Below are 12,010 nucleotides of genomic sequence, written 5' to 3' on the forward strand. Positions count from 1 at the left end.
GATCATCTTCATTTTGCAGATGGGAAAAATTAGAGAGAAAGTGATTCTCACAAGGTCACACAGTGAGTCACTGGCAAAGCCAGGAACAGAAATCAAGGACCCCATTCACTTCTCTTTCATATTGGTATAAATCAAGAGTAGAAGTTAATGGAATTCTCAATCTTAGTGTTTTATACAGCTGTCCATCACTGTAATACCTGAGCCCCTTCAATATAAAATGAATGGCAATATTGAAAGTCCACAGTGGACCTCATGGAGTCTCTGGCAGGTCTCCCTTTTCAGGTTAAAACTCTGCTTGGGGAAGGGTTTTTCCATCTTTTAGATTCTATTAATTTCGTATTTTGGGTTTGGGTTTCTTTGGATAGGAGAAGGTAAGAATGACGGGAGTGTCATTCTACTGCTCAAAAGGCCTTTTTTGAAGAGGAAGGTTTTGCAGTATTTCCTAAAGACAGTCAGACTCTCGGCTCCCCTGATCTTCTCTGGGAGTATGGTTCATAACCAGATCCCCTGGCTGAGAACGCTATATCCTCAGCTTCCACGTGCTTTGTCCCAGGCTTTGTGATGTGCACTGCCCCAGAGTATACTTTGACATTCAGTCTTTGATGTAGCTGTGGCTTGAGCCATTAATTGCTTTGAAGATTAGGACCAAAACCTTAAACTGACATCAGAAACTGACTGGGCCTGACATTTGTGCATGGACCTGATGAGCTCATGGTGACCCAAACCATGGAGAAGGCATGCAGCCACATCTCATACCAGCTAAAGTCTGGGCATCATCTTCACATTCAACTTCAGATACAGTGAATTACAGTAATCCAGTCTGGAGGACATGAATGCATGGATCACTGTGTCCGGGTCCTCATCTGTACGTATGGGACAAAGATTCATAGCGAACTGGAGGTGATGCTCATGCTACCTGGTTATACAAGCTTAGCGAGGAGTAAAACAGGACACTGAGGCTTCTCAGTACTTTGATGAAGGGGGTTGTACACCTTTCATGAAGGATGGAGACAACATCTTGGCCAGTTCTTTGAAGTGTGTTCTCTTTCTGACTAGCATCACTTTGGTCTTGCTTGGGTTCAGCTTGAGCCAGACATTTTTTATCCAGGAGTTGATTTCTTGGCCGCATTCTGATGTTTTAGCAGTGGCAGTGGTTGCATTGGGTTAGAATGAGATATCTAGTGGAATAATACTGAAATACTGTTGTCAGCTGAGCCCTTGGCATCTCACTAGCTCACCCACCAGTCTGGGACATGTACATTATGGATACTTGTGGGAATCTTCAGGTGAGGGCCTTTGGAGAGGAGGAGCAGATACCTAACGCCACCCTCTGAGTTTTGCGGCAGAAGAATGATTGAAACCACTGTAGTGCTGGGCCATCTACTCCTGCTATGTCACGTAGATGGGTTGGCAATACCTTGTTCCCCATTGTGTCAAAGGCTTCAGAGAGGTCCAGTAATATGAGCACAGAGATCTTGCCTTTCCCATGGACTTAAGGAGGTTGCCTTTTAATGCCACTAGAACAGTTTCTGTGCTGTGCCGTGGTCTGAACCCTGATTGTGAGGCAACCAGGAGGTTACATGCCATTATAGCTTGGTGGCTACTACTTTCTCAGTTATATTGCCCAGGAATGGGTGGTTGGACTTGGGATGGTACTGAGCTTTTCAAAGGGTTTAGTAGTCATGCATCTCTGAAGAAGGGTATCAACTATTTCCATTAGGAGTGGACTTAGTTGTTCTTCACTGGTTTCTATCAGCCAAGAGGGGCCTGGACCCATTTCAAAGCTTGGGGCTTTAATATTTTTCAGAGATTCTTGAGCTTCAGCATATGTGATGGGGCCAAGCTCAATTAGCGGTAGGGGTGGATAATACAATTTGGTCAGGACTGGAATTTTCTTTCCTAGTTACTTCCATATGTTTTCGGTTGAGCTTATCAGCAAAGTATGCTGACAGCTCTTCACAGCAGTCGACACTTGGGTCTGATGTCTGGGCAATTGCAGTCTGGTCTGATTAGCCAGCTACAGCAAAATCAGGCCATGTGTATATTTGCTTCCAGGGCTTGGTTCTAACCATCAACGCAATGCAACTTTATTTTGCATAGTATCTTTCCTAAAAATTGTAACCCCAAATGCTTTTGTGAGTTAAAAATTATACTTGTCTAGTTAAACAGTAACAGAGGAAGAGAGAATTCAGTGGTACAGACAAAGGAAGAAAAGGGCCTGATCCTTGGTTTAGCCTGAGTTCCCTTTTCCCTGCTGGCTTAAAGCTGCCCTAAAGGAGTAGATGGGGATTCCCCTGATGTAGGGAAATCCTAATGCTGCTATTATGTCACCTGCTCCATCCTGCTCGCCATGCAGGCTGTGTACGAGGGCAGTGCAGTGCCTCTGGTGATCGTGGGCCAACAGAATGGTCCCTAGTGGACTGTCCAGATAGACTGTGAGGCTGCTCTTTAGGCTGGGAGCTGTCAGGGGAGAAAGGAAGGTTGTTTAGAGCCCTCTCAGCTTCCCCTCATAGCCCCATGAACTCACCGCAGATCAAACCCAGGAGATGGGATACAGGCATTAAATCAGTGCCATCAGCCTCTCTTCGTTTGGTATATATTCCATACCAGGTCACTTTACTTGCTCTTCTTGGAATTAAACTTTCTGATGTTCTCATAAGGAGGAGCTCCAGCCTCCTTTAGACAGATGCCTTTGAAATGGGTAATTTTCAGTGTGGAGGGAGAGAAGTAACTGATGGCTACTGTGTAGCAGGTTAAAGTGGTCAGAGCTATTCTCGGGCTTAATTTACCACCTTCAACTCTTAAAGGAATTTTCATTTTTCCTTTCTGGAAGGGAACCCTTTTGGGGAGTTAATTACAGGAAGTTCCATCTTTTGGGCAGGCTACTTACAGTAGCACAGCTGAGGCTGGTTCACTGTCAGACAAGCATGTTGTGCATGCTGAACTGAAGGCCTCGGACGTGTAAGTTGCATTGGCACAAGCCTTCTTTCATTTACCGACAGCAACACAGTTAGAATTAAAGATGGTTGGCCTGCAAATCAAAAGCCCAGTTGTGCAGATACCTTAATCAGATGAGATTCCCATTGATGTTATCTGAGTAAGGACTACTGTACGGCACCTTAGAATTTTAAGATCTGGGCTGACAAATGTGAAATGACCCTAGTTCCTCTGGGGTGGTCCAACATCCTTTAGCAAGGAGGGCTTGCGGTGCCATTGAAGTGTCATGATAATGAGTTATGCTGGTGGAACGCTGTGTCATGAGGACATTTCTTTTGTAACATCAGGTCCCCGTGGCCTGGTGACAGGACAGCACAAAGCTGCAGGGCAAACTGACACCAGAGAGTAGGAACAGTTAAAAGTAGTTACCCTACACTTGGGAACCTATTAACAAAAAATCCCAATAAGATCATATCAAATGAATGAGGCAGCTCATGGTGCACAGCTCAGTACATACGGTGCTGAAGGGAGATCCTCGTCCAAGGGCAGAGAAGATGTAAAGGAATGGGTTCTCCTCTAATCCTCACATCCTGAATACAAGTTAGTTAGGTTCGGAAGAAACCTATACATGGAGCTTCCTTGTCTGGCTGGATAAGTGCTTGTCTTTCCTGTTATTTTTTTATTCTGCTAGAATTGATGAGCACTTAGTGAACAATGGAGATTTTGCTCATGCATTCAGTACTACACACCGACAGAAATGATCTGTCCTCAAATTAATTACTTCATTTTGCATCTCCTTTGTGGTGCTGAATGGATGGACTCTTTTTCCCCCTTCTGAAACGATCTTCATATTGTGTCAGTCTTGTCACTTGGATCTCTGTTAATTGCAGGCTTCTTGGCAATTTCACTGCCACAACATTTTTGTGACAAGATCCACTGGCGAGTGCTTAGATGGAAACAAAACACTCTGACAAGCTGGAGTTTTAATAATTTTTTTTTAAAGCTTGCTTGTAGAATAAGATCAGTATTAGCAGATGATAATTAGAAAGTGATAACACTTTAATGTACAGAGTATACTGAAATTCATTAGCATCTGAAAGCTCTGCCACGCTCTGTGTCAAATGAATTGGAAGGGCCAGACCAGTGATTAACAAATACCACCGATCCTGCAACTGCCGCCCATGTTTTATCTATTGATCTGCTGTATTTCTAATATGCCCTGTTTCAGCAGAGAAGCCAAGGAGGGAATGGGCCATGGAGAGTCCAGGTGAGGGTTTTGACACCTTGGGCCTGATTCTCCATTGGCTACAGCTAGCTTTGCAAGACTGTCAAATTCATCTTCTTGAGTATTTTCTGGCAAGTGGGAGAGATCCCGCTGCTGAAGCTATTCATGTAAGCAAAGGCCTCTGCTTCCCTGGTAGCTGCATACAAGCTGGAAAGGGGTCCTTGCTTCTCCGCTGCAAACCAAAGATCCTGCTCCCATGCCAAGATTAATATTTTGGGTCAAGAAGTGGCTTCAGACTTAGAAAGAGTAGAGGCCTGCAGAGCTAGCTGCAGAATGAATCTTCCAAAAGCTTCCCTGGCCAGCAGCTGCCTGAACTCCTGGATATATTCAGCCAGCTTGGGGCACAGAATAGTTTTCTACTCTCCTCTGCCCACCCACTCTCCTCTGCCCATCCACTCCAGAGAGATAGAGAAGGTAGGGGCAAGTCTGAGGACTGCTGGTTACAAGCCTAAGAAGTCACTTTCTTGCTGCAGCTGTATTTCATAATAGTTCAAAATGAAAGTGTGTTCTCTGGTACGCTAGAATGACTGGTAGTGAGCTAGTAAATTACATTGACATTATTTTGTCAACATTAGTTTTCAGTGTTAATTTATTGAGATGCATGGGGAGCAAGTCACACTAGTCAGAGCTATTAACTCAGATGACTCTACAAATTCATGGGTGGAATTAGAGCTGGATGAAAGTGGGGACAAAATGTATATGAAAATTCACGTGACATGTTTTGGCAGTTTGTTGCTTGTGATTGCCGTTCCCACCCTCAATGCGGTTTTATTTTTCATCAGATGAAGTGAGCTGTAGCCCACGAAAGCTTATGCTCAAATAAATTTGTTAGTCTCTAAGGTGCCACAAGTACTCCTTTTCTTTTTGCGGATACAGACTAACACAGCTGCTACTCTGAAACCTGTCATTACCCTAGGAGAAAGGAAAGTATGATTTCCCCCACCTTCCAGGGGGGGAAATGGAGACCCAGAGAGCTTACCTGATTTTTGAGCCCAATGTTCAACAGCTAAGTCGTGCAGGAAATTGGATTTCAGGTCTCCTGACTCCCTGTCCCATGCTGATCTATTAGAGCATATGTTGTCCCTCTACTTCCCTTTTCACTCCATTCCCCCTTGTAAAATGGGTTGACTTCTCCTCAGCAACCCATTGACACATAGCTATGGACTTTGTAAATCCTATGCCTACTGTACATACTGTCATCCTCATGTAATGGGAGCTTCAGTGGGAGTTCTGAGTGCACCAGGAAGCCATTATCAGTCCTCTGAGTATTATAAAGGGAGCAGTTACGCTTCAGTATTTTTTGGTACAGAGCAGCACGAAGCATCCTGGGCTAATTTCCCCTGCATCCTGCCAGGAAACATAACTAGCCCATGCATAACGAAGATTCACAACTGGAGCCGACACAAAAGATCGCTAAATTGGTTCTCGTTCGTTGGATGCCATAACAATAATGTCATCTGTATGTCAAGAAAAATAATTTTCCAACCCATGTAGCCAGGAGAGACACAGCCCTGCCGCCTCCACTGCTCCACTGTGAAAGCGACAGGCGAAAGGCCCCATGTCTTTGTCAGGAGGTTCCCCCACTCCAGAATTTCCAGCCAGGTGCACAGGCTTGGAGATGGGAGTGCTGATGGAAAACGGGGTCCCATAACCTCTCACTGTGATTGAGAGAGAAACCTGCCACACATTGACGCTAAATGTGCAGATGTAGCTGGGCAGGAGGCCCAAGTGTGATTTTTTTGTTTTTAAAGCCAACACCTCGTAAATAATTCCCTAGGTTCCTAACCAACAGGCAACAAGACATGCAACCAGAGCAGCAGAAGGGGCTCCTTGAGCATATAGCTCCTCTATAACAGCAGTATCGGTCAGTCTCTGCAGAGGATCTTCCCCCACTTTTACACATGCAGCCATCCATCATATAGTATGAATGAAGGTATTTCCTCTACAAAAATAAAGCTGCAGGGCCGCATCCCAGTTGTTGCATTTGAATACAATCCATAGTTAAAGTGAGAACAAGTGTTTGTAACACGAGCCTGTCAACACTGAGCAAAACGAAATGAGTGTAAAGGCCACCATCCCAGTGAGATAACACATGCATGGCAAGCATATGTCCTAGTTTAGTCATTGGAAAGGTATCTGGGCCTTCTGGTCAAAATGTTTGAATAAGGTGTGAAAGCCAACAGTACCCTCTCTCCTACATATATCAGCCTCACTGCAATCTAGGCTTAAGACTGGATTTATCGAGGAGCAGTGGCTGGCTCACAGGGTCGGTAACTGCATGCAGAGCTTGTCAACTTTAGATTGCCAGTCTGAGGACTTGGCTACATAAAGAGTTGCACTGGTTTGACTAAAGGTGTGATTTTAAACCAAATTAGTTCAACCAGTGTAAATGTCTATGTAAACTCTCTTATTTTGGTTTAAGCAGGTTTATTTCAGTTTAGTTTAATTGACCAGAACAAGTTAAAACTACATTGAAATAAGACATTTTTGTATCAGAATTAGTGTCCACATAGCCTTTTGCATGGGCTTAACTATATTGGTTAAAATCATATTTGTAGTTAAACTGGTGTAACTTTCTTGTATAGACAAGCCCTGGATCACAAGGGACCAAACTGCAGTGTGTAACCCTGGCTTCAACTTACCTCTGAGAGATACCTGAGGGGTCTGTCTCTATTTTATATACAGCAACACTTGCAGAGCCTTTTATGCCACTAAAGTCTCAATGAACTGAACTGAATTTAACTGAATGTAGTCCAGATGGGTAGTGACCAAAAGTTTTAATTCTCTCATGGTGTTTTGGGGGCTAAGTGGTATATGAAATGGATTGGTCCTCTCAGTACAGTTCCCTTTGGGCACATGTCTATAAAATCACCCCTCTCCAAATTGGCACCATTCTTAGCAGTCTCAATACAAGGCTAAGGACTGGAAGGGCCTGGGGTTGAATGATCCACTCATCCCTAGTGGTGGTCCCTCCAGCTCAGAGCTAAGACATGTTAGTGGTTTGCCCTGTTCTGTGGACAGAGGAGATCTGTTTCCAGAACTGTTGGCTTGGCACCTTTCTCAAAGCTCACTTTAAAATGCTTGTAAGAAGAGGCTTCATCTTACCCCTGGGGTTAGTGAGTGTTGCTTCGGTGCCTTTGCCCCCATCTCCACAGCGGGTTTCATCAAAGGGAAGGCACTGATCCCCAGTCCCTGCCACCACCTCTGAATTCTTGACAACATCCTTCACGACGGAGGTCGACTTGATCTTATAGATGCGTCGGCTGTTAGTGTCAGAGAGGTAGATGGAGCCAGTGATTGGGTCTGATGTCAGGTAATACTTGTGAGCTGGGCTGTGGCTGAAAAACAAACATACAGAAGTGTTATCTTCATTGGTAGATTTCAGTATTTGTTTCCCTAAGCACACCAGGCAGCATTAATAGTTTGGAGGAATAAAACGTTGAAGGGGAAGTACTGCAGCTCTGCATCCAGTGGATTTAGCTCATTATTGCATACACTCTGATAGTACTAATGCTAAGTACATCACAAGCCAATTAAAGAGAAACAATGTGGCCCAATATATAGTGAACTGGAGTGGGAGTCATTGCAGTTTGATCTTGGGTAAGTCACGTCACCCCTCTATGACTCAGTTTCTCCGTCTGTTAAATGGTCCTAATGAAAAAAAAACCCTTCTTTTGTAAAGTGCTTTGAGATCTAGGGGTAAAAGGCACTATCTAAGAGCTAAGTATTATTATTCATGTAGCGTTTGATCCTGCTGTCATTGAATTCAATGGCAAAACTCTCATTTACTTAACAGAGTCCTGAGGGTCCTATTCTATGCCTGTGGAAGTAAATGGGAGTTTTGTCATTGAATTCAATGGGAGCATCGATCAAACTCTTAAAATGACTCTCAAAGAGGTTGAATGATTTGCCCAAAGTAACACTGCAGGCCAGCAGCAGAGAAGGGAATACAGCCCAGGAATCCCGACTCTAGACTGGCATCAAGCAACAGAGTCTAAATAGAGACTGTACAATAGAATTAGATGGAAACAGCAGTAGACTTGAATTTAGACATTTATTTAAGCTAAGGTCCTTGGAGAAATACAGTATAATATTATTTCTCTATTATTCAACGTAAGTGTTTGCTACCGCTAGCTATTGATTTACACTCTCTTCTGAGCCTGGGAATCAACAAAGTTAAACTAATCATACCTATAGCATGAACCCAGCTCTACTTTCCTCTCGGAGTTGCAAGGTAACTGTCAGGACATGTTTGAAAATTTCTCCTCCCACATACTCCACTTTCTCTAAATTCATCGGATCCCCACTAAATTCAGTGGCAAATTTACAGGAGGTGGATTTTGCACTCAATGGGCATTAAGCCATCCTAGTGATCAGTTATTCTATGAGCAGCCAGTTGGGGATGTCTGTGTGGCAATGCTGATTCCCCCCCGCCCCCACCACTTTATCAGGAATTGCTCACTACCTTCCTTTTCAAAATACTGCATGATTCTCAATTTTAAAAGCCATGCACTGGTTCTTCATTCAAATTACTTAGTGCTTTGGAAAAAAGCCTTTTTGACTTATCCTGGAAGATCCCTTGTGATTTATCCTATTAAAGTCTGAACAGATTTCATTTCCACAAATGACACTGATTTGTGCTAAATAAAATGCTCTGACCTTCAAGACAGCTCCACCTGGCAGTTCAGTCTCCATCTGTATTCCTTTCCAATGACAGCAGGCTGGTAGGGTATTATTTCATTTACCTACATGTCACTCACATTAAGCAAGTGGCTTCCACTCTGGTGAAAAAAGGTGCCCTATGGGAATCCACCATCCATTTTGATCAGGCCCTTGTGTTTTCAGCTAACTGCCTTTACAAGGCTCAGTGGAATGTCAATCAGCCTTTGAGCTGTTCATAATCTCTACTATATGAAAAGAGGTGGACAGAGGAGGACATTAATAAGAATACTTTGCAATTTTGTAATGTCATTTGCCTGGAAACCCAGGAGTGCTCACTCTCAGTCCCTGCAAAATATGACTATTGTCATTTATTATTGGACTTCATAGCCTTGCTCTGGTGGTTTGTATCCTGGTTTGTCTTAGCTGTACCTTTCTCACAAAGAGAGAGCCCCAAGTAGTCCATAATCTTAACCCCCACATAGAATGAAAGTAAAATCAACACCAAAGTCAATGCCAGTCCATTTTAACAATTGATCAGAGAACCAAGTAGAACAGCTCCAATTAGCAGAAAAAAAATCAAAATGCCACCACTTGCCCAAATTTCATCAGCCACTTTAGCAGCTGTCCCTTCTATGTAATATTGGTAACAGCTACTGGTAACCCAAGGATAAGAGTTACTAATCTAGGTTCTTGTTTTAGATTCCTGGAGTGAGTGAGTGTTAATTCACATATTCTAAGGACAAATTGGGCTGTCTGCTGCTAGTGTTACTCCTCTGTAAATGCCTGTTATCACAGTAGCATGGTTATAATTACTAATAAAGTGAACCTCAGAAGGGTAGGAGGTAGAGATTTATTTTAAATAAACCACTCATCAGATGGTAATCGCTTTGGGTCACTTGCAGCCAGGTCTGGATTTCAACCAGTGATCCGGCAGTGAAAGGTGCCTCAGCCAACTAATCACCCTTCGAAAGCCAGCTTTGTTGTTACTATTGCAAATGGCTTTATACCAAACACTGTCATTTCAGGTGCACTGCACTGGTCCACAATAGGGATCAAAAAGCATCTAGTTAATTCCTATTGGTTCAAGTCTTAGTCTCTCTCTCAGTCTTATGGCTTGACCCCTTTGCACTCTCAAAACAACAGAAAGCAGCCCGCAGAGCAACAATAACTGATGGAGTGAGCTATGCTGCTCGACAAAATCAGAAGCTGTGCCTCTCCTTTGATCTAATTACACTCGGGAGGGAGATTGCCTGTGGCAAGCAGGTCTCTGTTAGTAGCAGTAGGTCAGATGATTATGGTTACAGTCATCCCAGGTAACCGTCACCCTTGTGCAAAGGGCCAGCACAGGGCCTAAGATCCACTTAGAACTTGGATTAAGTGGTATTTAGAGTGAATAGGCTTTGTGGTCGATACCTGCAGAGAGGTGATTTTGACCCACCAGGACTAGGGGCTGCAGTCAATAATGGCACAGACGTATGGTAGTAAAGGAGGTATCGTTACACATGACATTCAGTGGATGAGATGTTGCAGAGAGTAGCACACCTTTGGTAGCTGTCCAGGTGGAAGTTAAAGATCCTATGGCATGTTTCACAAAAGCAGAGGTTAACGCAACTATCCTGGACAACGCGCCCCATGTAAATTACACTGCAGTATAGTATCAGTTGGCCCATCATGCATAACTGAACCCCTAGGTGCTGATCCAAAGGCCACTGATGTCATTGGAAAGGCTCTCGTTGACTTAGATGGGCCTTTAAGTTGCAAGCTTCTCAGGGCACGGATCACATCTTTATTCCTTATGTAAAGTGACATGTGCCTCCAGGAGATCATGTAACAATGTCAAGTAGGATTTTGCCTCAGTGGCCATGGCCCAAATTTCCCACCTCTACTGTTGTGCTGAGACCTACTTAGATGCATCATTCTACTCCAGAATCAGCTGTGCATCATTTTCCAGTGTGGTTGTGGATGAATACAGCTGTAAAAGCACTCTGAGATCCTTCAGGAAGAAAAGTGCAGAATAAACCACGTTATTACTAAAAAAGTTCAAAACTATTTCCCTCTGTCAGTGAGAAGATGACAGCAGTGAGGCCATGAAATTCCAGTTACTAGTCTTTTCAATTTATTTAATGTCCCAAACAATAGGCAAACTTAAGCAGCAAATTGGACTGAACTGAACAACAACTGAAATAAGTCTGCCTGGGGCAACACAGATGAGTTCTTTCCCTCTTACCATCCTCTCTCATCTCTGAGTTATATAATGTAGCAATACAAACAAGGGGTTCTGTAATCATCTGAGGCCTTAATCAGCTGTAGCCTCCTGATATTTATCCACCACATGGATCCTGCCACCACTGGCGATGGGCTGACAGCAGGGAGCATGAGTTGATTTTCCTTTCAGATATCTCCCCGCACATCTTCTTATTTTCAGGAGGAAACACGGGAGCCTGCTTTGGCACTTTACTCCTCTGGGGCTATAATCTGCAGCAGCCACAATCGAGTGTACAGAACTGTAGCCAGGCTTTGGGAGATTCAATTTGGAAGACTTTGTGGCACAGCACTACAGTGTCATCTCAGTATGTCACGTGGACACCAAGGGTCAGATCCTGAACTAAAGTCATTGGAGTTGTGCCAGTTTACACCTGCTGAAGACCTGGGTCCCAAAACGCAGCCAGGGAGGTCTGGTTTCCTTATACAGCATATGCTAAAGTGATGGGTTAGGAAAACATGAGGATAGAGATCACATTCATATATCCCTAGATTCATAGTTTCCAAGATGAGACAGCACCACTGTGACCATCCAGTCTGACCTTCTGTATAACACAGGCCATAGAACTTCCCCAAACTAATTAGTAGAGCAGATCCTTTAGAAAAAACAGCCAATCTTGATTTAAAAATGGTCAGTGATGGAGAATCCACCATGACCCTCGGTAAATTGTTCCAATGGTTAATTATTCTCACCTTTAAAAATGTATGCCTTATTTCCAGTCTGAATTTGTCTAGCTTCAACTTCCAGCCACTGGATCTTTTTATACTTTTCTCTGCTAAATTAAAAGGCCCATTATTCAATATTTGTTCCCCATGTAGATACTTATAGACTGTAATCAAGTCATCCTTTAACCTTCTTTTTGT

The 12,010-nt window shown here is 43.5% G+C and overlaps 1 protein-coding gene across 1 annotated transcript in view; it reads right to left on the reverse strand.

Moving 5' to 3' along the window:
- The window catches only part of TENM4 (teneurin transmembrane protein 4), a 248,881-nt gene that overhangs the window by 50,306 nt on the left and 186,565 nt on the right, over positions 1 to 12,010 (reverse strand). Inside the window, exon 19 of the mRNA XM_078852201.1 lies at positions 7,328 to 7,560. Coding sequence (XP_078708327.1) covers positions 7,328 to 7,560 — 233 coding nt within the window. The remainder of the gene's footprint in view (positions 1 to 7,327; positions 7,561 to 12,010) is intronic.

Source organism: Lepidochelys kempii, chromosome 1, assembly GCF_965140285.1.
Source record: "Lepidochelys kempii isolate rLepKem1 chromosome 1, rLepKem1.hap1, whole genome shotgun sequence".
Classification (NCBI taxonomy): domain Eukaryota; kingdom Metazoa; phylum Chordata; order Testudines; family Cheloniidae; genus Lepidochelys; species Lepidochelys kempii.